This window comes from Antechinus flavipes, chromosome 6 (assembly GCF_016432865.1).
Source record: "Antechinus flavipes isolate AdamAnt ecotype Samford, QLD, Australia chromosome 6, AdamAnt_v2, whole genome shotgun sequence".
Classification (NCBI taxonomy): Eukaryota; Metazoa; Chordata; class Mammalia; order Dasyuromorphia; family Dasyuridae; genus Antechinus; species Antechinus flavipes.
In genome coordinates, this window is record NC_067403.1 from 87,749,499 (window position 1) to 87,776,013 (window position 26,515).

General features: G+C 34.1%; 1 protein-coding gene across 6 annotated transcripts in view; it reads left to right on the plus strand.

Moving 5' to 3' along the window:
- The window catches only part of RXFP1 (relaxin family peptide receptor 1), a 171,519-nt gene extending 146,729 nt beyond the window's left edge, over positions 1-24,790 (plus strand). For 2 of the 6 annotated variants that reach the window (XM_051966033.1, XM_051966032.1), the window contains 9 exons: positions 4,846-4,917; positions 6,354-6,425; positions 8,937-9,008; positions 10,892-10,963; positions 13,481-13,552; positions 14,845-15,074; positions 18,555-18,965; positions 20,289-20,507; positions 23,000-24,790. In XM_051966033.1, the coding sequence (XP_051821993.1) occupies positions 4,846-4,917; positions 6,354-6,425; positions 8,937-9,008; positions 10,892-10,963; positions 13,481-13,552; positions 14,845-15,074; positions 18,555-18,965; positions 20,289-20,507; positions 23,000-23,301 (1,522 nt within the window). In that variant the 3' untranslated portion in view covers positions 23,302-24,790. Of the gene's footprint in view, positions 1-4,845; positions 4,918-6,353; positions 6,426-8,936; positions 9,009-10,891; positions 10,964-13,480; positions 13,553-14,844; positions 15,075-18,554; positions 18,966-20,288; positions 20,508-22,221; positions 22,248-22,999 lie in introns of all 6 variants that reach the window. The other 4 variants (XM_051966036.1, XM_051966037.1, XM_051966035.1 and 1 more) reach the window with 4 other exon arrangements.
- Positions 24,791-26,515: the final 1,725 nt, after the last annotated feature.

The following is a 26,515-nucleotide window of genomic DNA, read 5'->3' on the forward strand; positions in this document are numbered from 1 at the left end:
TCATGTCCTACTCCATTTTATGTATGAATAGACATTCACCTAAAACCCGACAAGAATACCACAGAAGGAAGAAATCACATGTCCTGAGGGATAGGTATGTGGCAACTCAGCAGATTAGATTTGGCAGCTAGCTATTGCTTGCTCCTCAGGTAGCAGCTCACCAAAAGCATTTGAAAGTTACTAAACAAGAGAATCTCAAAAAAATGGTTGCTGGGGGAGAAGTATCAAAACCAGGCTGGAAATATTATAAATGCTCTAAGGACTCTGCACTCATTGGTCATTACATATTTTTATCTTCTCATAATGCTTTTTTGCAATTCTTAACTAAGGCAAAGTCAAACACCCTCAAGTATCTGTCACCAGGGGAATAAATTTTAAATCACCAAAGTTGAGTTCTAACATACTCCTGGAGAGCCCAATAATTTATGGGCTAAGTTTATATCTAAGATGACTGGCACTAGTTCAGTTGATAGAAGTCAGTCCTCCCACAGTATTTGTCCCAGGAGATAAAGTACTTTCACAAGTTATCACTAATGGGCTCTGATATCCACTGGAGAGTAGATAACACAAGAAATTGGATGAGATTTTCGTTGCTTCTGGTGAATACAGGTGACAGTAATTCTTTCAAGGTTGCCTTGATGAAGGGAAAAGCACTTTAAGTTTCTGAAGTTTCTTCATCTTCTTCCACTCCTGCTGAAGGCTGGACAGCCCTAGCCACCTGTTTATTATTACAGTACAATTCTTGCCACCACAGTTGGGAACAATGATAAGGGGAGTTTAGGCCTCAAGTTTAGGCTACCTAGGTTTGCTGCCCCTTCTTCTCTTACCTTGGTATAGCATTAAGGAGATTCTGAGAGTTACATTATAGTAAAAGAAATTAAAAGAATATAAAAGTTTATACTTTACCACAAGGATCTGCGGCAGCCCATGTTGCAGAAATTTATTTAAATAGCTATGAATTTGGAATACCTCATTTCATATCTCCAAGGGACACTGCAATTTTCTCCTTTGTGGACTGTAACTGGTTGATTTGTGGTCCTCTTTGAAAATGAAGGACAAACAACAACCACTACCACCTCTAAAAGAGAGATCCCTGGAATTAGAATTGTATCTATTATATATATTTGTAGTTTAAAGGTAAAAAAAATGTTCCTTCAGAGTAAGTTATTGTAGCAGAATGATTAATTGGAGTACAGCATGCACCTAACAAGAGGGAATAAAGTCACAGTTCAAATGCAAAACCTGGAAACATTTACTTGGCAAGTACAGCACACAAGAAACAACACAACCTAGTCTGCTGTTCCAAAAATTGAAGGTTTAGAAAGTGGTTTGGGTGGTTTTGTAACAAAAAGAGGCAAAAAACTAGGAGGAATACAGAGTATCCAGAACCAAATGTTGTGCAAGCTTTGTCCATTTGGAACTGGTATGAACCAGTTTGAGATGGTGGTCGCTAACATAGTTAAGGTCTTCTAAGTGCACCCAGCCGACACCACAAAGGATCAGTGGTATGTCAAACTCAAGCAATACTCATTCTGTCTCCTGATAGGTTGATTTTGATTGCCAAGTTGTTTGATAATCTCCTGGATAACATGGGAGTTCAAGCAAATCAAGTTGATTAGTAAACTCATTTTTCATTCCATTTCTACAAGAATTCAGGTTAAAAAGCATTTTCTCTTGTCTCATTATATGAGAAGTAATGTATTGCTGAGATCTTGATCCTTAATATCCCCAAGAAAGGAGCAACAAATCCAGCCTAGACCTTCCCTCCAGAAGTATACAGAGCCAGCTCTAAAATCAACTGTGAAGTCAAGAAGTAGCTGAAAGAAGGAACAAAAGCTCACCTTAAAAAAGCTATTATAATGATAGGGACACTAAAAATACAAACCCAGAAGAAGAGAATGACTCTAAAACATCTCCAAGCAAAGCAATAAATTACCATAAACCACAGCCCAGGCACAAATTCAATTAAAATTCCTAGAACAAATGAAGCAAGTGGTTTTTAACTAGGTTTTTATATGTACATATATGTGAATGAAATAAAAGCACTACGGGAGGGAAATTGAAGCTAAGGAAGAAAGAATTGGAAACTTGGCACAAGAGGTAAAAAACCTTGTTCCCAGCAACAAATTTCTTAAAAATTAGAATAGATCTAATAGAAAAATAACTCTACAAGACAACAAGAAACATTAAAAAAAATAGAAGAAACTATAAGATATCTCATAGCAAAAACAAATGAACTGGAAAATGATAAGGGAAAAAAAATAAGAAACAATACAACCTAAAAGCCGCGAATCACAACAACATAAAGAATGTAGACATATTCAAGAAATCTTGCAACTACCCAAATCTTTTAGAACCATATGGTAAAACAGAAACACAGTATCCACTGGTCACTTCCTGAAGGAAACTCCAAAATGAAAACTCCCAAGAACATTGTTGCCAAAATCCAGAGTCTCCAGGTCAAAGAAAAATTATTGAAAGCAGGATAAATAGGAAATAATTAACAGAGGGAAGGCATTGAAATTAAGAAGGACTGGAAAAGACTTCCTGTAAAACATGAAATTTTATTTGGATCTTAAACAAAACCATAGAAGTCAGTAGGCAAAATTGAACAGGAATAGCATTCCGGACATGGGATACAGTGAGATAAAATAGCCAATCCAAGAATCTATTTACATTTTAATACTGGGAGATGATATATGTATCCTTTCTGAAACCTATCATCATCACATCACAGGGGGAGTCTAATTAGACAAAAAGCTTGGAAGTGGTTTTATGAAGTCTTGATAATTTTAAAAGAATAGAAGGGGGGGAAAGGAATATCCTTGAGGATGGGGATGAAAAGAATTATCTTACATTATCAGAGTGTTCAATAGAAATTGTGTGTGTGTGTGTGTGTGTGTGTGTGTGTGTGTGAAGCAGGGGAAACTGGAGCAGCTGAAACTTGAACCTCTGTCTTTGAACTGGTCAGAGGAAAGAATTACATATATACATAGATACACACATAGGTGCAGAAATATATTTTTTCTTTTTTTTTTCTTTTTTTTTTTTTTTTTTTTTTTTTTGCTGAGCCAATTGGGGTTAAGTGACTTGCCCAGGTCACACAGTTAGGAAATAGAAATATATTTCAATAAGGATAGGAGGGAAAGGAGTATGGAAATTAGAGAGAGAGTAGATTAAGGGAGGAATTAGCCCTAAGAATAACAATTTCTAATTAAGTATAGACAAAAGTATAACTTTTTTGTAGTGGCAAGGAATGAGAATCTGAGTACTTACCCATCAGTTATGAAATGGCTGAACAAGTTATGATATATAAATATAATGGAATACTACTGTAAGAAATTATGAAAGAGATGTTTTTAGAGAAACCTAGGAAGATTTGAATCAACTTATGAATGAAGTGAACAAAATCATGAAAACAACTTATACAATGATAATACTGTAAGGAGAAATAAGTGCTCTCTTAGAACCTAATCTCTTCAATATTACAAATGGAGTTAAGGCAGAAGGATATATATTTTTATTAAATGAAACAAAAGCAAATACATTAGAGAACAAAAGGAAAATTTATTTTCTTACATGATACAAGTGGTCAAGAAGAAGATAATTCAAATAAGGAAGAAGAGATGAGGATAAGGAATCACTTGAATCTCACATCTAAACCCATGAAGTGAGAATAGATCACTTACAGAGAGTTTTATATAGAAATATATTTAATTGTACAGGGAAACAGGATGTAACTGGAAAAGGGGAAATAAAAGGAAGCTATTAATCATAAAACAAATTATAGCCTAGGAGAGTGGATAGTGAAGAGGTATTTAAAAGAAAAGATTAGAATCTACCTTTGGGATATCTTTAATAGGAAGAGAAGTACAAGACAACAGAAGCAATTAATTCAAGCATAGATGCTAGTATTGAAAAAAAAATCTTAGTGCCCTTTTTTAAAGGAGAGGAGAAAGGGGCAAAAAGAATAAATATAAATATAGGATGGAGAGAAATATATAATAATCATACCTGCATTGTAAAAGGGATGAGCTCATTTATAAAATGGAATGGAAAAGCATAATTAATTAGAAAAGAGAACCCAATTAACATATTTTAATAAGAAACATACTTAAAACATAAGTTTAAAGCAAAAGATTCACACAAGGTTAAGATACTGGACCAGAGCAAAATCTATTATACTTCAGTAAAGCTCAATAAAGTTGGTGTAGCAATCATGATCTCAGACAAAGCATCTGCAAAAGAGATAAAAAGTAAAACTATAAAATGACAAACAATGAGTCAATATCAAAACTCAACATAATGGCATATCTTCTAAAAGTCTTAAGAGTTAATTGACTTACAAGAAGAAACCAACAATACAACAACAGTTGGAGATTTCAAGATGCTCCATTTAGACTTATACAAATCTAACAACCAAAAATAGCTAAGCCAATGAATATAATTTTTAGAAGAGATCTGTGTTAATTACTAAGAGAATGGAAAAGTGTATACATATTTGTCAGCACTATATGGTACCATTGTAAAAATTGATCATGAGTTGGGGCATTAAAACCTCATAAATGCAAAGCAGAAATAATATAAAATATATCATTTACTGACCACCACATAATAAAAATTATATTTAGTAAAGAGCTATCAAAATACAAATTTAAAGATAAGCTATAAGCAATATAATTCTTTTAAAAATTGTGGATCTTCCTTCCTCCTGTCCCAATATGAGGACTATGCTCTCAGTCCTAAATAATACATTAATGGAAAGATTTTTTTAAAAATCTATTATGAAATCTTAACCAAATTTATTTTTGTCAGTAAAAAATGTTTGTTTTTTTTGTCTTACAGAGACTTTGAAGGCAACCATATCCACAATTTAAGAAACATGACTTTCATTTCCTGCAGTACTTTAACTGTTTTGTAAGTAATAGTCCAAAGGCATTGCAATCAAAATTAATTTTACTTAAGATAATGTAAGCAAATGCATGGTAATTGTTGACAAATTACTCAATTAAAACTTCTTTGAAACAAAGAATGAATGGAATGCTCAAGTTTAAGCTCTGTACAACCAAAGAAATATAATATACAACAGTTATCAAAAAGATACTATAGCATCTTAAGGTGAAGGCTGATTTTCCTATGTCCCTAGGGTATCTATGACATAAAAAGCTTTTTTGTAAGATAAGATTTAGTTGTAATCTATGTTAGCATCCATGTGGACCTTCCATGGGTAGACCTTTCTTAAACTGAAAAGTTTTTTTATCTACTTCTCTATCCCAGAAGATATAGGGTTCTTGTAACCTAATAGTGCACCTTACACTGATTTTATTCTGTCTATATTTTCCAATACGTTCATACCAGTTACATTCTGAGAGTTTCAGTTCTATTTGTGTTACCTATTTATAACAAGACACATAAAATGTTTCACAGAAAAACCTTAGCATATAATCTCCTATAAGTCAGTCATACAAAACCTATACCAACCATATTGACCCTACTAGAAATCAGTCAGCTAACCCAAAAAATATTGAATATATTCTACCTTTCTATTACATGTTCTTGAATTTGCTCCTTACTTCTTTACTTTGTCAGAGACCACTTAAATATTTTTCTCCAAGTATGTGTTTGAGTTTTCTTAGTCAAGCAATACTGGGAGTTTTAGGAAAAGGAGATAGAGGAGGATTGGAATTAGTACCTGATAGTGGGGAAAAGTACAAATTTATAGGATAGCAATTACATTTATGGCCTTGGAAACCTAAAATTTTGTGTAAGGCTGTCTTTTATACATTTTAGCTATGAAGGAAGAGAGAGGGGAATTATTGCTAAGGTGCTCACTTAAATTCCAATTTGCTTTGAGGGTCTAAAAATGGGAACCTACTGAATTGTTCCAACTTGGGACAAGAAGAGCCTTTCTTAAACAGCTGCAGAATAGTAAATTACATCAAACTTAAAACTCTTTAAGTGTTTATCCTGAACAAAATACTATATATGGTATGCATGATGGCCCAGGAATGAGGCAGCTTCAGATAATGCCAGTGTTTTTATATTCTATTTTGTAGTTTCACAGAAGAGGTTTTCACTGTTTACATTGTAAATCCCTCTCCCATGGCATTGAAAAATTTACATCATTGCTCTTTTATTCCATTTGTGAATTTTTGGACGACCTCAGTTAAAATGAATTCAATTGTTTTTTTTTTTTTTCTATATGTCTTAAAGATATCACTCGAATAAAAGCACATTGAGATGATGTATAGACAAAATATCTTCTCTTTTCCTAATAAATCATCATCACCCTTTTACCTCATGTGGTATTAGTGGTATCAAGATACTAAAGCATATTTTTTTTATTCTTTCAGGGTAATGAGGAAAAATGAAATCAACCACTTAAATGAAAATAGCTTTGCCCCCCTTCAGAAACTAGATGAACTGTAAGTCTGGGGTAGGATTGAGGGATAAGGAGTGGGTAACTTCCAAAAACATGAGAAGTTATTTAATTTTTTTTCTTTCACTTTTTGTAGTATGCTGAGGACTTATACAATCCATGGCACCCATCTCTACCCCAACCCTAAGCATAAAAATAAGTCATAACATTTATTTCTTGGTTCATTTTGCTGAATATAATTAAAATATTTACAAGGAAATCAGCTATAAAATTCATTGGGCTTGAGGAGGCAAAGTAGCTCAAGGGGAGAGAAAGGGTGAGGAAAAAATGTAAATCAAAATCTTTCAAAAGAAAATGTTGAAAATAAAAAAAATTTATTTAAAAAAAAGAAAAACTCATCTAGCATATAATGTATCTTTCAAAAGAAAATGTTAAAAATGAAAAATAATTTTTAAAAAAAATCCCATCTAGCAAATAATGTACATTGGAGATCTGATAGAAATCTGTCATCTCTAAGTGAGATAATGGACCTCTTAGTATCAATTTTTAATGAGTCCATCTGAAAATTTATCTTCCATGTTGTTTAGATTACAGATCCACATTTAAATAGTGGCTGTTTGCTTGTAGAGAAATATTTCTGGAATGCCAATAAGGCTGGACAGGTCCCCATCTGCAATCAAAAAGAAAATACTAAGCCCAAGGACACTGTGAAGATGTACTTTGATAAATTATACAGCATCATGGCCTCCCACTAATGACTTTGTCCCACTATCCTCACCATAACTTTCCCCCAAAATATATACTGCTTCTTAAATAAATTTTCTTTATTTTCTTAAAAAAACAAACCAACAAACAAAAGAATGAAGGAGAAGATGTCTATTATAAGCAGAAACAAATGAGTAAGTATGCAGGGAGATTGAATATTGAAATGGAGGCCGGATAGGATGGGAAGGAGAGGAATTAATTGATCATTCATGAGAAAAACTTCTAAAATATACCAAAAGGAGCAAGATGAGAATTAAGGGTACAAGTAAAGGGATTAGCTTTGGTACTGACAAGGGCTATTCCTCCTTCAGAATTTGGGGAGTGGGTGGGAAGGGAAGATACAAAAGAGGGAAGATAAATGAATGCAAGAAAACCTATTAGTAGGTTATTGTAATAATCTGAGTGGTCTTAATTAAAACAAGGAAAGCAAAGCCCGTTGTAGAATAGGATGAAGGAGTTGTGAAAGGTGGAACTGGCAGTGCTTGGTAATAAATTAGATATGAAAAATAAAAGAAAAAAAAAAAAGAAAATCAAAGTAACCTCTAAAATTTTGATCATGAGAATTAAGGTGAATGATCATACCCCAAGGTAGAAACAGTGTCATTAGAAACAGTGACATTATGAGGAGGTTCAGGTATAGGGAAAAGATCAGCTTAACTGATCTAGGAAAATTGTAAATTTATAAAATTATAAAGAAAAATAACTTTGAAAGACTTAAGAACTCCAATAGATACAATGATCATCAAAAATTACAAATGACTAATAAAATTTGATCTGCCTCCTGACAGAGAGGTGATGGACTCTGATGCAGAATAAGATATACATTTTTGACATGACCAAGGCAGGAATTTGCTTTGCTTGATTATGCTTATTTGTTGTTGGTAGTGTCAGCGGTAGGAGTGATGGCAAGGAGAAAACAGATACTTATTTATTAAAAAAATAAATTTAGATTTTAGCATTTTAACATGAAGGAAGATTGAAGTTTGAAAGTCAAAAGAGAGGTCAAGACAGGAGATAGTAATTTTAAAGATATTTGCATAAAGTGCCAAAGGAGAAGGTCTGGATAAAGAAAAAGAAAAACAAAAAATAAGATTCATATGCAGGAGTTATTAAGCTCTATCTCAACCCTTTTCTCAAAGGGTTCAGCAAACAAGATGATCCCCTCCCTTTTTATTCTTTTTGCCAAAGCCACAGCACCAAAGACAGCCCACCTCTCTACTTTTGGCATTAGTTAATAGGTGTAACAAAGACACTGTGGTAGAAATTTAGAACTGAGAGGACTGTAGCTAAAAATAATTTGCAGGATCACAGAATTTTAAGGTTAGAAGGAACCTTAGCAAGCATAAAATCCAATCTATACCTGAAAATGAATCCCCCCACTATAATATACAAGAAGAATTTTTAACGAGCTACCTTGTATACTGTTTCCCCCAGAATCAAATCCAAATCCTATGTACTATATACGTGAAGAATCAAACCCTCTAATGTCCACATCCCCAAATTAGGATAGTGACATGTGTATTAATAATTGAGAACCAAAAAAAAAAAATTATCCAATACTGCATCACCATCACCACCACCAGCACCACTACCCCAAAAAAGTATTTGCCTTAGAAATAGTTCTATAAAATCTATTCTGTAATTATTGCTTCCTTCCTAACTCCACAGCTTTTAATTTTTAGACCTTTTCTTATTCAGTTTTACTCAACAATGTGCCTTACCTAATAAATGTCAATGCAATGAATGAAGTCTTGCAAAATAACATGATGTGTTTGGGGTTATTTCTCCTTAGGGACTTAGCAAGTAACAAGATTGAAGCTCTCCCTCCTTACCTGTTTAAAGACCTGAAGGAGCTTTCACAACTGTAAGGTCTAGCAAAAATTGATTTAATTCTGCTGCTTCTTTTTTTTTTTCCTTTGCTACTTCTTTTTAGGGGTTTCTTAAGCTGGAAATGACGTCCCAGATATGAAACATGCCTGACAAAAATTCCTCCTGTAGAGGGGCTCCTGCACTACCCTCGACAGGTTGCCTTCCCTAGATTGGGCCGTTTCCTTATTGATAAAATAGAGGGGTCCAGCTAAGGTGATCTTTGAGGTCCCTTCCAGTTTTAAGTCTATGTTTATCATAAATATGAACTGCTCTGCTCACTACAACTCATTCCCATTTCTTCTGGTTCTTGGGCCAGACAGATATCTGGTGGTGGCCATTCTCTAGTTTAACCTCCTCCTTTGATACATTAGGGCATGCTCAAAGAGCATTTGTAACTTGATTACAGTCACACAGCAAGTCAGTGACAGAGCTGGGACCCAATTCTCCTGATTATCTGAGATAGAGCTGCTTCTCCTTCACAATCCCTTCTTCCACCTGTACTTTCAATGCTTGATTGGTAAATCTCCAACACTCTTCTAGAGAAACTCTGTGAATCAATCTCTCTTAAGATCATGCTTTTTCCCCCTAAATTTTACATCCTTTTAATTCACCTACACTTTTGCTTTAAGATATGTATTATTCTAGCTGAAGGAAAATTTTCCTTAATCTTCACACCTAAAAATATCTAGAATGGTACCATTCTTTTATATATATGGCTTGGCAAAAAAAAAAAAAAAAAAAAACCTCATGTATGATTCTTTGAACCCATCTTTTCATTAAGTAAATGTTTTATATTCTGTTTAATCTAGGGAAAAATGAGAAGGAGGCTATCCTCTCACCTACCCAATTCTTTCTTGCTATCTAATATTCCTCTGATCCTAGAAGAGAATGAGTAGTTAACCAAATTTTTACTAGAATGTTAATAACTGTTTTCTCTCACTCTAGAATTCTCTATATCTTAAAACAAAAATGCAGAGAAAAGATAACGCTTAAAAATACACACAAAAAATGAATTCTGGATACTTTAATGCCTTGGTTAGGAGAATTATTTGGGAATACAACAGTTTAAAAATTAACTTAGACCTAGAGTTCCAGGCATGATCAATTAATTAGTGAAGTGTGAATTTATTTGTAAATAAGATCTCCACTTAATCAATAAAGTTAAGATCCAGTTACAGTATTAACAGCACTTTTTGCAGCTTAGGGAAGAACAGAAAATAGAATTGCTAGTACCATACATAGAAGAAAATATGAGTGGAGGGAAATTGGGAATAATTGTTATTGTTAGCAACAATCCCCTCCTTCCTCCTATAACTAAAATAAGTTTATTGTTGGAAAGTCCAGCTGCATCTACAGATATATATATAGAAAACCAAGTATCTTTGAACCTAACAGACATCCTTGAAAGATAGCTTGGTGATATAAAGATACTAGATCAGATTCCCTGGCATCTAGCTGAATCCTTCAAAAGATAACAGATTTTCTTGACACAAGAATAGAAGACCAAATAAGAGAAATTTAATTCCTGATTCATTATAGGCTAACTAAATTTCTATAATTCCAGAAATAGAAACAAAGAATTATGACCTAGGTAAAATCAAATTAATTATAAATCAGGACAAAATCAAATAATTATAAATAGGATCAATTAAAAAGTCACAAAATCACTGTGATTATTTCAGAGGCTTTCCTCATGCCCCCTAAGTCATAAAATAGAGGCAACTGACTTTGATGGCTCAATCTAGTTTAAGCATTTTTCTATCTATCTTGGTTATTTCTCAAGGGCACAATTTAAATTTTACAAAAAGCCAATGAATTCTTTTTTGTGCAAACATTTTTTTTTTAAACTGTACTAATGTATCACTGTTAACTTAACAGGAACCTTTCCTATAACCCAATCAAGAAAATCAAAACAGATCAATTTGACTCTCTAGTCAAACTCAAGTCTCTGTAAGTATATAGACCTTGTGGAGTAGAGATTTATGATGACTTTTAATTTTCAGACAGCAACATTTCTGAGCCTTTTAGAAAGGGATATAAGGAAATATTCTATAGGATTAACTAACTAGATTAATATGTGACTGTGCTTCAGTGTGTGTCTAATTCTCTGGACTCACAGAGGTGAGGTAGTCTAATCCTGAAGGGGAAAAGGTTATTTTTTCTCTTTACCCCTACCTAGAGCTACTTGTAGAAAATGTCTAACTATATAACATTGGCCTCTCATCTATATTCCTCTAAATGTGCCCACCTTCCTCCCAAAGAGGTATGCAAGCTTTTCTTTCACTCCACAAAAAGTGCAAAAGATGAAAAAAAACTGAAAGGGCTCCTCTTGGAAAATAACTGAATTTGGCGCTGCTATCAGTGCTACACTTTGACATTTGGGAGGATTTCCAGCCCTCCAAAAAAGTCTTATGAATTCATACCCTATGATTTGTATTCCTCCAAAAGAGCAAATACATTATAGGGCTGCTGAACAAACAATCCTCTTTGAGTGGGACATATAGTACATGAATAACTTTCTGACTCTCCAAATAGGACACTGCTCATGAAATATGAGGATTTTTTTTCTCTTTCTCCAAAGAAATCCCCTCTTCTCTCTAGATCAAATCCCTGAACTTTCAAACTTGGAATCACCCATGAGGCAACCACCAAAGCTTGTACTATCTAGGAAATCTTCCTTCTTAATCAAGTTGGCTAGGTTCCAAGAACACATTGCTTTCAGAATTAAAAGTTCCCTCTTTTTACACAGGAGTTAAAGGTTCACAGGTATTAGCTACCTTCTCAATTGAGTGACCCAGCATATCTGCTTCAGTAAGAGGAGAAAGAATTGTAATAATTATTTATATAGTGATTTAAGGTGTGTAAAACATTTTACAAATATTATCTCATTTGATCCTCACAACAGTTATGGGAGATACATTTTACAGATGAGGAAACTGAGACAGGGATTAAATGATTTGCCTGTGGTCACACTGCTAGTAAGTATCTGAGATCAACTTTGAACTTAGGTAACTCTAGATCCAACATGCTATCAGTGTGCCACATAGCTGCACATGTTTCTGCAGGAAATCTATCTATTCCCTGACTGTTCCATTCTCTTGTGCTGGGAAAATATCATGCTTTTTCCTCTTGAGTACATTACTCCCATGTAACTCTCATGTGTGTCTGTCCCACACAGCCTTTCCGATTCTTAAGAGAGGAGACTATTCAAATTCAGATGCCATTTGCCTCCTACATCCCAACCCAAATGGATCATCTCTGATATGTATTGGTCTGTCATTTAAGCAGGAAAGCAAAAACAGATCAAAAGAGACTATGTCAGTTTGTCCATTAACTCTTATACACCACATACCAAAAACAGATCCACTGATAAATCTGCCCCTCAGAACATCAACCAACCAATCAATCATCTTAGAAGCAGTTCTAATCACTTGGAATCAATCAGGAGTTCTGCATTCTCTTAGCAAAGTTCCAGTGTCAGCCCTTCTTCTCTCATCTGGTTCAAACAAAAATTGAATTTCATCAGGTTGACTGGAGGATAGTCACCAAATTGATGAGGAACTAGGTAGGAAATCCTTTGCTTTCTTCAAAGAAGTCTTTTTCTTCATTTAAATTCAACAAATAATTATTTCCATTTACAAAATGACTTAAGTTAGACAAAGCTCTTTCCTCACCAAAATCCTGTAAAATAGGTGATGAAAATCTCATTAGGCTTATTTGACAGGGAAAACTGAAGCACACAGCAGTCAAGTGACTTGCCTCCAGTCACACAGTTGGTAAATATTAGAACCTCAGAGCTAAATATTCAACACTAGATGTTCATTATTCTTATACACCTCTCAGGAAAGAGAAAAATTAAAAATGCTTTTGTTCTTTCAAATTGTACAGTATATTTGTGCAAACTAACTAGGTGCTGAAATAGGATGCTAACTTGGACTTAGAAAGACCTCAGCAAATTCTACTTCAGACTCTTAATTAGTACATCACTATTTTTAGCCTGTTTCTAAGCAAGTCTTATCTCTATTTACAAATGGGTTTTTTCTTCACATAGGCTATCATATAAGAACATATATATCACTAATTAAAATTCAAACTTGAACATGAAAAATTTTATCTAATGTTTTATCTTCTTCCTTTCATTAGTTTTGAATTATCAAGACTTGACCATAATTCATTTTTGTATTTTTCCCAAAAGAGTAAGATTTAGGTCTAAAATATCTTGAGTAACTAAATTCTATAAGCTACAACATCATTAATTTATTTTCATACAGTATGATAACTAGTGTTTGTATGCATGGGGAAAATGGTGGATCCAGATTTTGCCACCTATTATATAATCCAGACCGAAAGGAATTAGCTTAGATATAATATGCAGTACTGAATAGTCTTATGAATTCTATCATGACTCATTATGCTATGGGATTTCAGATCTCTTGCTTTATTTGATTTTGAATTTGGTGTTTTTAGAAGCCTGGAAGGAATTGAAATTTCAAATATTCAAAGAAGAATGTTTGCACCTCTTAGGAATCTATCCCACATGTAAGTTTTTTCTTTCTTAGATCTTCATCTTGTTAATCTTTTACCCATTCTTAATGTGCTTGTAGAAAGCATCATTATCAAGAGACAACTTTTTACTATTTCATTTGTTGGTTTTGAAATCAAAAAAACCATAGGCTGGGCTTTGCCACTTACTACTCAGGTGACTAAACGTGAGCAAATGCCAATAGCTATGGAAGCTGATTTCTTCCTCTATAAAATGACAAGATTGTACTAGACGACCTGAAAGAGCTCTAACTCTGTGATCTTATGAATCTATAAGTAACAAAGAAAATTGTGACCAACACAGATCTGCAACAACCATCCCACAACTCTGTCCCGTGCACAGAATACTGAAAAGAATCCCACCAGACCTTTTATAATTTGCATATGTATTATAATTCCCATCAGCAGATAAACAAGGCAAGGGTGGCCTCAGTGCTATAACTGCAAAAACATGTGGCTACAATCATTTAACCTTTGACAGCTGTTTGTATACCCTGAAATCAAAAGAGTGGGTGAAATTCCACTTCTGGGGAATTGCCTTAGCAAACACTATTAAAAGATACCAACAATAACAAAGTCACCTTTAAAACTGTTATTTTTAAATTTTTAATACCCAGAATTCTAGAATCTACAAATGATCTAGTTTACTGATATGATTAGATCAATTAAATCAATTATGCCTAACACTCAGAATTTTTTAGCAATACCATCCCATGAACAATATCTTTTAATTACTTTTATGTTCCTCATCTGCATATATTTATAGTGAAATCAAGTCACTATCCCTTCTTTTTCGAGAGGTAGCAGAAGTGGAAGCAGAGAACCTGGTCTCAACCTCTGTCACTTCATATCTACATAAAATGGAGCATCCTTAACCCTTCTGGGTCTAAATTTTAACATCTAGAAAATGATGGATTTAGACTAGATAATCCATAAAGTTCACACCAAAGCTAAATGTGCAATGAAACTTAAACTTATATTTGAAGCTACAGCATTTAAGTTCTATATTTTTCCAAGATGTCATAGAATCTAGAACTGGAAAGAACCTTTGAGGTCACTTACTCATTGATAAAAGAATGAGGCCAAGAGAAAATAAGTGACTAGGAATTTATCTGACCCCAAATTCTCTGACTCTAAATTCAATGCTCTTTCTACTATAACTACAATGTCCCCAAAATCAAGATTTTTTAAGCTGAGAGGTAGTGGAAGTCTTTAAAAATGAATATGAATGATATGTGAATATTTTCATCTGAATTGAAAATATCAATTTCACTTCTTTTGTTCAACAGATATTTTAAAAAATTCCAGTACTGTGGCTATGCTCCACATGTACGCAGTTGCAAGCCAAATACTGATGGAATTTCATCCTTAGAGAATCTCTTGGCAAGCATCATTCAGAGAGTGTTTGTCTGGGTTGTATCTGCAGTTACGTGCTTTGGAAATATCTTCGTCATCTGCATGAGGCCCTATATCAGGTCTGAGAACAAGCTTCATGCTATGTCAATCATCTCTCTCTGCTGTGAGTATTCCTCCTAAGAAAGGGGAATTTTTTTGGTTATTCACAATTATTACTGTTTGAGAATGAGCAATTTCCAAATATTTTCCAGTCATAATCTATATACTGTGGCTTCTTTTCATAGTCACTCTAAAGACTTAATAAATAAAACTTTAAGAGCAAGGAAGTCCAGATATGGAACTTCATCTAGATAGTCAATTCTGGTGTGAAAACTCTTCTTCCACATAATACTGGCAATTCATCTTTAAGTTAGTTTTAGAGCAATGTCTGAAGGCACAGAGAGGTTAGGTAACTTATTCATAGTCAGTCAATAAGCATCAGAGACAAGACTTGAAACCAGATCTTTCTGATACATAGAGTATCATTTTTATTGACTGTCATTTCTTTTAGAACCCTTCATTCTAAATATTATTGTGAAATCATATGGGCAAATTTATAAAGGACTGTATATTGCTTACTCCTTTCCTTCCCTTCTGCCTTTCCCTTCCAGGACTCCCATCCCACTAAGAAAGTCATGTACCTAGGAGAGTAGGGCAGCCTAGAAGATGTTTTATCATTTTAGCAACTGATGCAGTGCTGAACTCCATTAAAGACATTCTTGCAGGAATCTATGTATCATTAAATATCCCTGGCATCCCCAAGCATTCAGATGTAACCCAAACCTCTCTTCCCCATGTTTCCTTCTCCCAAGACAAAGAAGCTAGTCAGGCCCTGGGTATATCTAGTTTCCTCACAGAAGACCTTGAGTCAAATTCCTTTTAAGATGTAGTTTAGTGATAGTATTTAAACTACTTAAGATTAAGCTTCTCTACAGACAAGTAATTCTTAACCAGTTTACACTACTTATCTACTGACTGTTTGATATGCTAACAGAAAGGCAAATTTGGGGAGGCTGTAAAATAGATTTACCAAACTGAAGTTTTAGTTTTTAAGATTTCTTCAATAGATCCAGATTCTCCTTGGTGTGAACATTCCCAAATTACACAATATAGATTCACAGCCCATCCACAATTTCTCATCCTATGCAATTTTCTCATATCCACCTTCAACAAATCCTATAGAGAACACCTATCTGACATTTTAAAGCTCTTCCTAGATGTCTTGAGGTCCTATTGGCCTTTAAAAAAGGGTCTTTGTCTAACACAGGAATTCTTTATATTTTTATGTCATGAATTTCTCCAAAAATTTAATGAAACTTATGGATAGACCCCTACTCAGAAAAATGCTCTTAAACAGAATACATGGGGTTTCAAAGGCAGCTAATTATATTAAAATTGAATTATAGAAATAGTTTTAAAAATCAATTCACAGATCCCAGGTTATGAGCCCCTGGCCTAACAGGTTCTAAAACCTAACCATTCTAGTGTTGGAATTAAATTATCTAATCTAATCTAATTTACTCTATATGCAGAGGAAATTTAATGCCATTAAGTTTTTAATTTGTATTTGCCATTTCTGATTGGCAGAATATCATGATTCAGTACTATATCATTCATTCCGTATACATGTGTTAACGACTCCTAGTATATCCAAGAAACTATGCTACATTCATAGGTTTACAGGAAGCTTATGCTAAGCTTAATAAGCTGAATGAGAAAAAGACATTGTCCTCAAGGAGTCTACAGTCTAACAGAGGACCCTAAAATCTGGGTCAAGGTGCCCTAGAAATTTTCCTTTTCCTTCAACCAAGTGAAAACATTAACCTCATTTTAACTTTTCACTGTTTTTTATTCTGCCTCTTCTCATTCTCCTCCCCAAAAGTTTTACTAGTTCCTATTTGGAAGAAAACAATCTCAAATTGATCAGTTTGTGTTACTTTGTCAACAGAAGTCACCAATCTTTGTCAGCTCCAAATTTTCAATGAAATACTTCAACCCAGTCATTGGTTTATCTTTACTCTTTTTGTGGCATCAGGGCTAGCCTGACACAATGGTATGATTTCTGGGGCAATAGAATGGTGCCTCTGAGCCAACAAAATCTCCCCTTACTTTCTGTTAATGATGGTCTAAGTAGAGGAGATAGGGATTAGACTTCTGATTGCATTATAGGAAATTCCCTAGACCTACAAGTGCACTCTTTCTTGTAACTTGCAATCTCAGAGCATTTTCCTTAGAGCATTGAAAGATAACTTGCTCAGGATCATGTATCCAGAAGGTGTCAAAGGCAGGACCTGAATCCCGCTCTTTCTGGTTCTAAGGGCCAATCCTCTACCCGCCACTATACAATGTTGCCTCTCTATTACTCCTTATCAAGGAATAGAGCATTCCATTCCACCATTAGAAATTTCACAGGCAAATACTATCATGGTATAAGAAATGATGAACAGGATGGCTTCAGAATAATTTGGCAAGTCTTATATGAACTTATCCAAAATGGAATGAGTAAACCCACAACACCATACACAATAACAGCAATACTGTATGATGATCAACTGTGAATAACAGTAATTCTGAAGGACTTAAGATGAAAAATGCTATCCACCTCCAGAGAAAAAACTGATGGAATCTGAATGCAAATTGAAACATAATTTTTCAATCTCTTCATTTTTCTTGGAAGTTTTATTGTGTTTTCTTTTGTAACGTGACTAATATAGGAATGTTTTCCATGACTTTATACAGATATATTGCTTATCTTTTCAAGAGTTGGGGGAGAAACAGGAAGTCAAGAATTTGGAACTTAGAACTTTAAAAAACATGGCACAATGTTTTCATGTCTTTGGTAAATATTTAACACAAAAATATTTTAAAAGGAAATTTCACAGATTTAAACTGCAAATACTCCTCAGAAAGCTACATCAACTTACCCATCCAGTGTGTTTTATCACAGCCTTCTTAGAAGGCAGATAGATCAAATAAACACAGGATCTCAGAAGTTGGAAGAAAGAACAAGTGCTCAGAAGCAATACAACAGCAGATAAGGAGGAGACAGGAAAGCCTAGAAAGCAACAATCTGGGGGATAATTTTTAATCCTTGAAGATATGCTAAATCTTATAAGCACTAAATGATCATATTTGCATGTATTCTCCATAATGGAGTCCAAGGACTCCAGTGAGCTGCTGCAACAGCTACTGGATTACTTTCCATAGGACCAAATTCAGACACCATTTTCTAGATCCCTCCTCAAACTCTCAAATTCAGCTGCAAAGAATCAAATTGGGTATTGCTGTTTTAATTTACCTATTTGTTTACACTGCTATACTCTATTAGTGATGAGCAATGAACCAGACAAGACATCAGTTACTTCGACATATCAAATACACTGTCAGGGAGAGGTGTGGAATATTGATGTGCTTCTCAGGATTGATTGTACTATCAGGTCACTGCCAGGGCACTGTGGAGTCTATTCCATTCAAGTGTAATAATTGCAAAGAATAACATTCTCATTGTAGTTGATTTTCAAACAATGTCACTTCTTGTGAAATAGAAAAAAAAAGTTCTATTATAAATTCTTCTTTATATGATGTATGTATTGATTTTTAATAGGTGCTGACTGCTTGATGGGAATATATTTATTTGTGATTGGAGTCTTTGACCTGAAGTATCGTGGAGAATACAATAAACATGCACAGTTATGGATGGATAGTATCCACTGCCAGCTAGTAGGATCTTTGGCCATACTCTCCACAGAAGTATCAGTTTTACTTCTAACTTTTCTGACTTTGGAAAAATATATCTGCATCGTCTACCCTTTTAGATGTTTGAAACCTGGAAAATGCAGGACAATTACAATCTTGATTCTTATATGGATTATTGGGTTTATAGTGGCTTTTATTCCATTGAGCAACAAGGAATTTTTCAAAAACTATTATGGAACCAATGGAGTCTGTTTCCCCCTTCATTCAGAACAGGGAGAAAGTACAGGAGCACAGATTTATTCAGTAATTATTTTTCTTGGTAAGAAACTATTATCACACTCCTTTCGATTGGTAGCAGAATAGCCAACAGTTCAGAGGTCATATATTTTATGAATTCTGTAATTTTTATTTCAAATTGTTACCTAAGTAAAAAGTCAAATCTTAGAGAAGCACTAGAAAGCGATCTGTAATCTAATCTTTTGTTTTTCAAATAATACTATGTTCTAGATTAGTAAAAATGAGTTATGCAAGATCCTACAGCAAGTTAGTGACAGATCAAAAACCATGATTCCCTGATTCTCCAGTATAGGGCGATTTTCATCAAGCTACAGTTATCTCTCTAGCCAGAACTGTGATTAGGGTAGGGCAACTAGGGCTTTGCTCCAGGATCCTGAAATATAGAAAGTATTGACATTGGCAGTTCCTTAGGAATAAATACCTTAGCAAAATAGTTAAAATGAAAGCTATGATATTGCCATGGCCAAAACCCAGGTGAACACCTCTGCCCTGTCTATTTGCCCTCACCTAGTCACAGTTCCATAATGCCCTAGAGATGCATGCTATTTTGCACACCCAACTCCAAATTGAAGTGAATGTGTATTTCATATCACTTGCCTTAGGTATATATTGTACGTTCACCCCAGATGCATTCATTACTAGCTATAGATTTTTCTTTGCCACAAGCTATAATGTAATGCAGATAGTTAAAACACAAATCACATATACTTAGGAATTTTTACCAGCATTTTTGCAAATGCCAGTGTAGAAGTGAAATTTGGATCCCTTTGCATTTGTAATATTAACATACATATGTGAGTATTTTAACTAGCAGAGTAATTGTAACATCAGCATATTAAAAATATATATTCATAGTATAGGACAAAGTGTTTGAATTAAGAAAAATCAGCATCATTACTATTAAAAAGTTTGATGTGCTTAGGCACAATGAAACATTAGAATTCTTAGCTTTATTCTACCACTTTCCCTATTATATATTTCATTATTCCTAACAAATGTAGGATAACTACAATGAAATCTTAGTATTTTCATATCCTATATTAATTTTTAATGTAGAATAAAGAAGCTTGTGTTACATTTCTAGCAACTGCTCTTTAAGAAAACTAATAATAAAGAACTTTAGGGGCAGCTAGGTGGTGCAGTGAATGGAGCACCAGCCCTTAAGTCAGGAGGACTTGAGTTCAAATCTTGCCTCAGACACTTAAAACTTTCTAGTTATGTGACCCTGGGCAAGTCACTTACCCCCAACTGCCTCAGCAAAAAAAATAATAATAAACTTTAGAATGTTTTTTGCTTTTCAGGTCAGAGTCACATATGGATTTAACAGGGCTTATCTCCTAAACAGGTGTTAATTTGGCAGCCTTTATCATCATCGTTTTTTCCTATGGGAGCATGTTTTACAGTGTTCACCAAACTGCTATTACTGCAACAGAAATCCGGAATCATGTTAAAAAGGAAGTGACCCTTGCCAAACGTTTTTTCTTCATTGTTTTTACGGATGCCTTGTGCTGGATACCCATTTTTATATTGAAATTCCTTTCTCTGCTTCAGGTAGAAATACCAGGTATGACATTGGGCTTTCTTTTTCTTGTCTTTGTGAGTGATAATTAATAAAATTCCCTTTCTGCAGTATTTCACTGAGAAGAGATGACTAAAAGTCTAAGTCCAAAATCTTCTTGAGGATATATGTTGAAAATTTGCATGCTTAGTCCATCAGCAAAAATGTTGGGGGGAGAAGGGGAGGTTACCCTCTTAGAGGGAGAGTACAATGTCTTTCATGAAGATCCAGTAGCACAATATTTATTAGAACAGAGGAATGGAGGTCAAGAAGTATTGGTGACCTGCTCAAAATTATCCATTGCTACCAGTGACCCAGAAAAACCAAGCTGCAAAATCCAACTTGCTTGAAAAATAAACATTCAATTAATTGATAGCTTGTCTTCTTTCTAATTTTTTTTGTTTTGTTTAATTCATTCTGCATTAAGTCAGAATCCTGTGTTTCTTGGAATTCTTCACATTTCTCATTTCTTAGTGCATTTACATTCATTTAACATAGTTAAATAACAAATAATTATAAGAAATAAAAAATAATTTACAAAGCCTAAGGACACAGCAGTTTAGATTGGAAACTGCCAAATGACAGTGGGATACAGCTTGAAAGTTCTTTTAAGTCTATGCCAGTAAAACCACATGCAAATTATTTAATCCTTACGAGATACACATTTCTTGTCTAGGAACTAAAGAGAATAATACTTGTGCTACCTCTCTCATAGGGAAAGCAGTGGCTAAGCCTTGAAGTGCTATTAAAGTTATCAAGATGATGCAAGAAAGCATCCAAATATTAAACACTGGCCACTTGAGATAGATATATAAGGTTATCCCCAAGGCTTAATTCAGTTTTAAAACATTAAAGTTTACTATTAAAGCTTAAGAGCTTTAATGACTTAAAGCTGCACTAAGACTTTGGAATGCCCAATAAATTGGTAGATAACATGTGAATATGCATTTGTGTACATTTGTACAAATATATACTTATGTATGTGTATTTATATATGTATATACATAGACACCCCACATGCCGATAATACAGTATTCATACTCATAGTTTTATTTTTATATTGATATCTTTGCTTTATATACACCTTCATTTTTAAATAAATCTTCATATAAAGAGACCCATCCCTTATAACAAAGAGAAGGAAGGAAGGAAGGAAGGAAGGAAGGAAGGAAGGAAGGAAGGAAGGAAGGAAGGAGGAGAGAAGGAAGGAGAGGGAGGGAGGGAGGGAAGAAGGGAGAGGGAGGGAAGAAAAAGGAAGAAAGGAAAGAAAGAAGAAAGGAAGGAAGGAAGGAAGGAAGGAAGGAAGGAAGGAAGGAGGAAGGAAGGAGAGAGAGGGATGGAGGGAAGAAGAGAGAGGGAGGGAAGGAAAGGAAGAAAGGAAAGAAAGAAGAAAGGAAGGAAGGAAGGAAAGAAGGAAGGAAGGAAGGCAGGAAGGCAGGAAGGAAGGAAGGAAGAAGGAAGAAAGGGAGGGAGGGAAGAAGGGAGGGAAAAAAGAAGGAAGGAAGGAGGGAGGAAGAAAAGGAGAGGAGGGAGGAAAAAAGGAAGGAAGAAAGGGAGGAAGAGAGAGAAGGAGGGAGGGAGGGAGGGAAGGAGGAAAGACCTAAGCAATACCTGAGTCTGGTCATCTATAATGTCCTCTGCAAAAAAGGACAAAGGTGCAGGATTATAGTATGAGGGTTGGAAGAGAATTTTAAGACTATGTATACCTCTTCTTTTACAGATAAGGAAAACGAAGTCTCAGAATAGGTAAATATCTTGCCCAAGTTTATTCAGCTTATCATTAAGAGTAGAGCTATGAAGAGGAAAATGAGTCCAACAGTAAAAGAAATGCAAATTAAAATAATTCTGAGGTTTCATCTCACAACTGCAAATTAGCTAAAATGACAAAAAAGTAGGGAGAAAATCAGAGTTGAGAAGATATTATTAATACATTGCTGGTAGAGCTGTGAATTGGTCAAATTAATCTGAATTATGTAGTAGAAGTGACTATAATAACCATATTCCTGATTAATAAAAAAAGAAAGTATAAAGAGAACTAAGTTCAAATCCTGATTTTTATTACCTATATGGTCTTGTCCCTATAAAATGGTTGAACTAGTCTAAGGTCTCTGCTAGATCCAAATTTGTTATTGCATGATCCTTTGATCCAGCATTCAAAAAAGACTGTATTTAGGGCCTAGAATTTATACCCCCCATATATTTGGTGAAATCTCCTTGGCCCAGGGAAATGAAATGTCTGATTCTTACATGTTCTTACTAAAGGCTTGTTAACAGAGTTGAATTGAAACATCCCTTTTTAAAAACTATTGTGATGAAGTACTGATTTTCTGAAACAATATTTGGAAAGACATATACAGACTAAACATATTGTCAGATGGCAATAGAAGAATAGTAAATCAAGAAGTTGGGATGGAGGTATTTGTTTGAGGAGGGAGCAGGACATGGTTTTTGGAAATGAGTTAATGTTAAATTAAATTACTATTTAACATTTTTTTCAGGTACCATAACTTCTTGGGTGGTGATTTTCATTCTTCCTATCAATAGTGCTTTGAATCCCATTCTTTATACTCTCACTACAAGACCATTCAAAGAAATGATTCGTCAAATTTGGTATAACTACAAGCAAAGAAGATCCATCGAAAGCAAGGGCAGTCAGAAAACCTATACTCCATCATTCATCTGGGTAGAAATGTGGCCAGTTCAGGAGATCCCACCTGAGCTAATAAAGCCTGCTCTTTTTACAGACTCTTGTGAAATGTCACTAATCACTCAATCAACAAGAATCAATTCGTATACATAACTATACTCTAACATTAGAAAATCCACAATGAATACCATCATGTGCTTCAAAGTGGACTTACTATTACTAAAACAAAGTTATAAAATATCCAGTGTATACTAGACCCAGAGGAAGATTTAGAAAAGAACAAGAGGAAGGTCTCTCCAAAGTGGATCTCTTTGGTGGAAGATTTATAAAAGTAGTAGCCACATATGAAAGGATGCATATGAATTGTGGCTTGCACCACACCAAGTATCCATACCAATGAGCTTATAGATCCATAGAAGTATACAAGAGGAGGAGAAAATGAATTAGCTGACAACAACATCTGATTGTAACACCTCTGGAAAAATAAAGAGGTTCAATTCCACATAGAAGGAAGTAAATTATAGAGGACAATGAACCAAAAAATAGTTCATATATTGCATGAGAAATTGAAAAAAAAAACTTCACAGAGGATTGTTTGGATCTATTTTCAATCTGTAATGTATAATTATGCATGTGCAACAAAGAAAATGTCTGCTAAATAACTGGATTCCCAGTAATAGGCTGGGACTTTGTTGACTTTGTCGTTCAGTAAATACAAGAATGACGTGCACTTTTTTCCTTAAATTTCTTATAAATATATGGGGAGCACTAGGTTTCAAAGAATCAGAAAAAAATAGCAAAGGGAAGCACAGCAGATCTGGAATCAGAAGACATGACTTGGAATCCTGATTCTGAAGCTTGGAATCTGGGTAACTTTGGGCAAATCACCTTCAGTATCTGTGGACCTAAGTTTCCTCATCTAGTAAAGGAGGGGTTGGAATCTAAGGGTGGGTGGATCTCTAAGTTCCCTTCCAGCTTTAATTCTATGATGCTGGGATCTTGATCATCTATTAAAAAAAAAAAAAAGACTCAAGAGATTTTTCTTCATTAAGGATCTATGTCTTTCATTTCCTCTTGTTTGTGGACACCTGTACATACCCCTCACACATGAATCCAAGCACTGTTGTTACTTTCTTAGGCAAAACTCCCTACACTAACACTTACCTGCCACTTACCTGGCTGGGGTTCTCTATGTTTCAAGTGGACAGCAAACAGCAGCTGGGACTGCAGAAGCACAGTCCATAATCTGCAACAATATGGATCTAGAAGCACTCGCAACAAGATCCAAGCAAGACTATAGTCAGTAACTCTAATGTTTTTCTGCAGGTCAGGAAAAGTTCAAAGGACCTGTGTCTGTAAGGGGACAGTTGCCACTAAATACTACACCTTGCTATGTGCATGACCAATTCATATGATAACTATTTTGTGACTAAATGATTTTCATCTAAGAATTGCTACAATCTTAGTTCCATTTGAAAATTTCTCTAAAGGAAGATACATTTTTTGTGCTAAACAAACAAAAAAGCAATTTTAATTGTGATTTTTCATATGTTTACAATTCTTCAAAATGGCATAAAATGAGGAACTGATGAGTATGTGTATATACTGTTTCTTTTGACAATAAAGTTACTTGAACAATAAACTGATTTTAAAAGCAATTTTTTAATATAAAAAAAGTCATGTGGTGCTTTAGGTTGAATTTTTTCAGTCTAATCTGAAATCACCCCTAACACAAAGGTTAATTTTATATGTGAAGAAAAAAAGGATTGTTCTTGCTATAAAACTTAATATTGATCCTTACTAAGCATTCAATTCCACAAATTAGGCAAAGACAAAGAAATTGAGAGGTGGGAAAGATGTTCATACACTGAACATAATGTAAAGAAATAATGAAAGCAAAGGAAGAAACTAAACAAATATCTCTAAACAAAAGCATTGACAGACCAATAATCTAGGTCTATATCAAATATACAGAATGATAAAATTATAACAATGCTCTTAAAATTAAATCATTTCAACAAAGTAGCAAATAATAAAGATTATAATAATAAAATGATCAGATTATAATAAGATTATTACTAGAAATATGGCTTCATTATAGGAACAGATCAGAAAAATCTATTTGTCTTAAGAAGGAAAAAAGTATAAATTAGCTAACATATAAATTAATCATGGAGGCATAATAAATGAATGATATATGATGTGATATGATATATTAGGATAAACACCAGGGATAGAATTCTATCCCTGGTGAGAATTACAAGCAAGCAAGATAATCCATGCTTTCAAAGAGTTATACTCTGAGGAAAAAAAAAACAAAACAAAACTAAAAAATAAAAGTTAGAATGTGGGAGGGGTTATATGGGTCTCACCTATCAGGTGAGCCCAGAATCCCAGGGGCAGAATCCAGGTAGTCAGAGGACGGTTAGGAAAATGCAGTTCTGAAAATAGTATGATCCTATCCTGAATTGTTAAAACTATTAGAAATACAATTAATTTCCAAAATATAGGAGGGAAAAAAGGATGAGGAAGGTATTCTTAAAGGGATGAGTAAGGCAAAGGACTAGGAAAACAAGGCAGCAGTTAGAAGTAAAGTAGAGGAATAAGAAGGGACAAGAGTAAATAAGAAAAAACAGGAAGGAAAATTGTGTGAATGGATGAATTTACCCACAAAATGGAAATAAATAGCAGATTAAAATTTCTAATTCAATAATATGTTGCTTTCAGGAAACACAATAAAAACAAAAGATATACACACAAGACAAAATAAAGGGCAGGAGTAGAATTTAGCATGTAAAAAAGCAGGGATAAAAATCATGATCTCAGAAAAAGGTAAAGCTAAAATAGACTTAATCAAAAAAAAAAATACAAAAACTATACTTTGCCTAGCAATATTATTCAATATTATTTTAGACCATTCAAAATAACTAGACAGCATAAAGTACTGAGAGTATACCTGTCAAAACAGACACAAGGTTTATTAAACATAAACATAAAACATTTTTTTATAAAGTCAGGTCTAAATAATTGAAGTACTACTTATTGTTCCTGGGTAGATTAAGGCCAATATAATAAATTACAATTTTACATAATTAACATTTATTTAATGCCCCCAATTAAATTATTGTAAAAATTATCTTACTGAGTTAAAAAAAATTGTAACAAAGTTATTTGAAAGAATAAAAGGCCATATATTTCAAAAAAAAAAAAAAGGGGGGGGGGAAGATATAAAGGAAGCAGATTCAGTAGTATCAGATCTTAAATTATATCATAAGGATCATTTTGATTATTTTAGAATTTCTTGTATAAATAAAAACCTGTGTGGTCAAGAAGGAATGCAGAAAATTGGGGGAAATAACTTATGTAG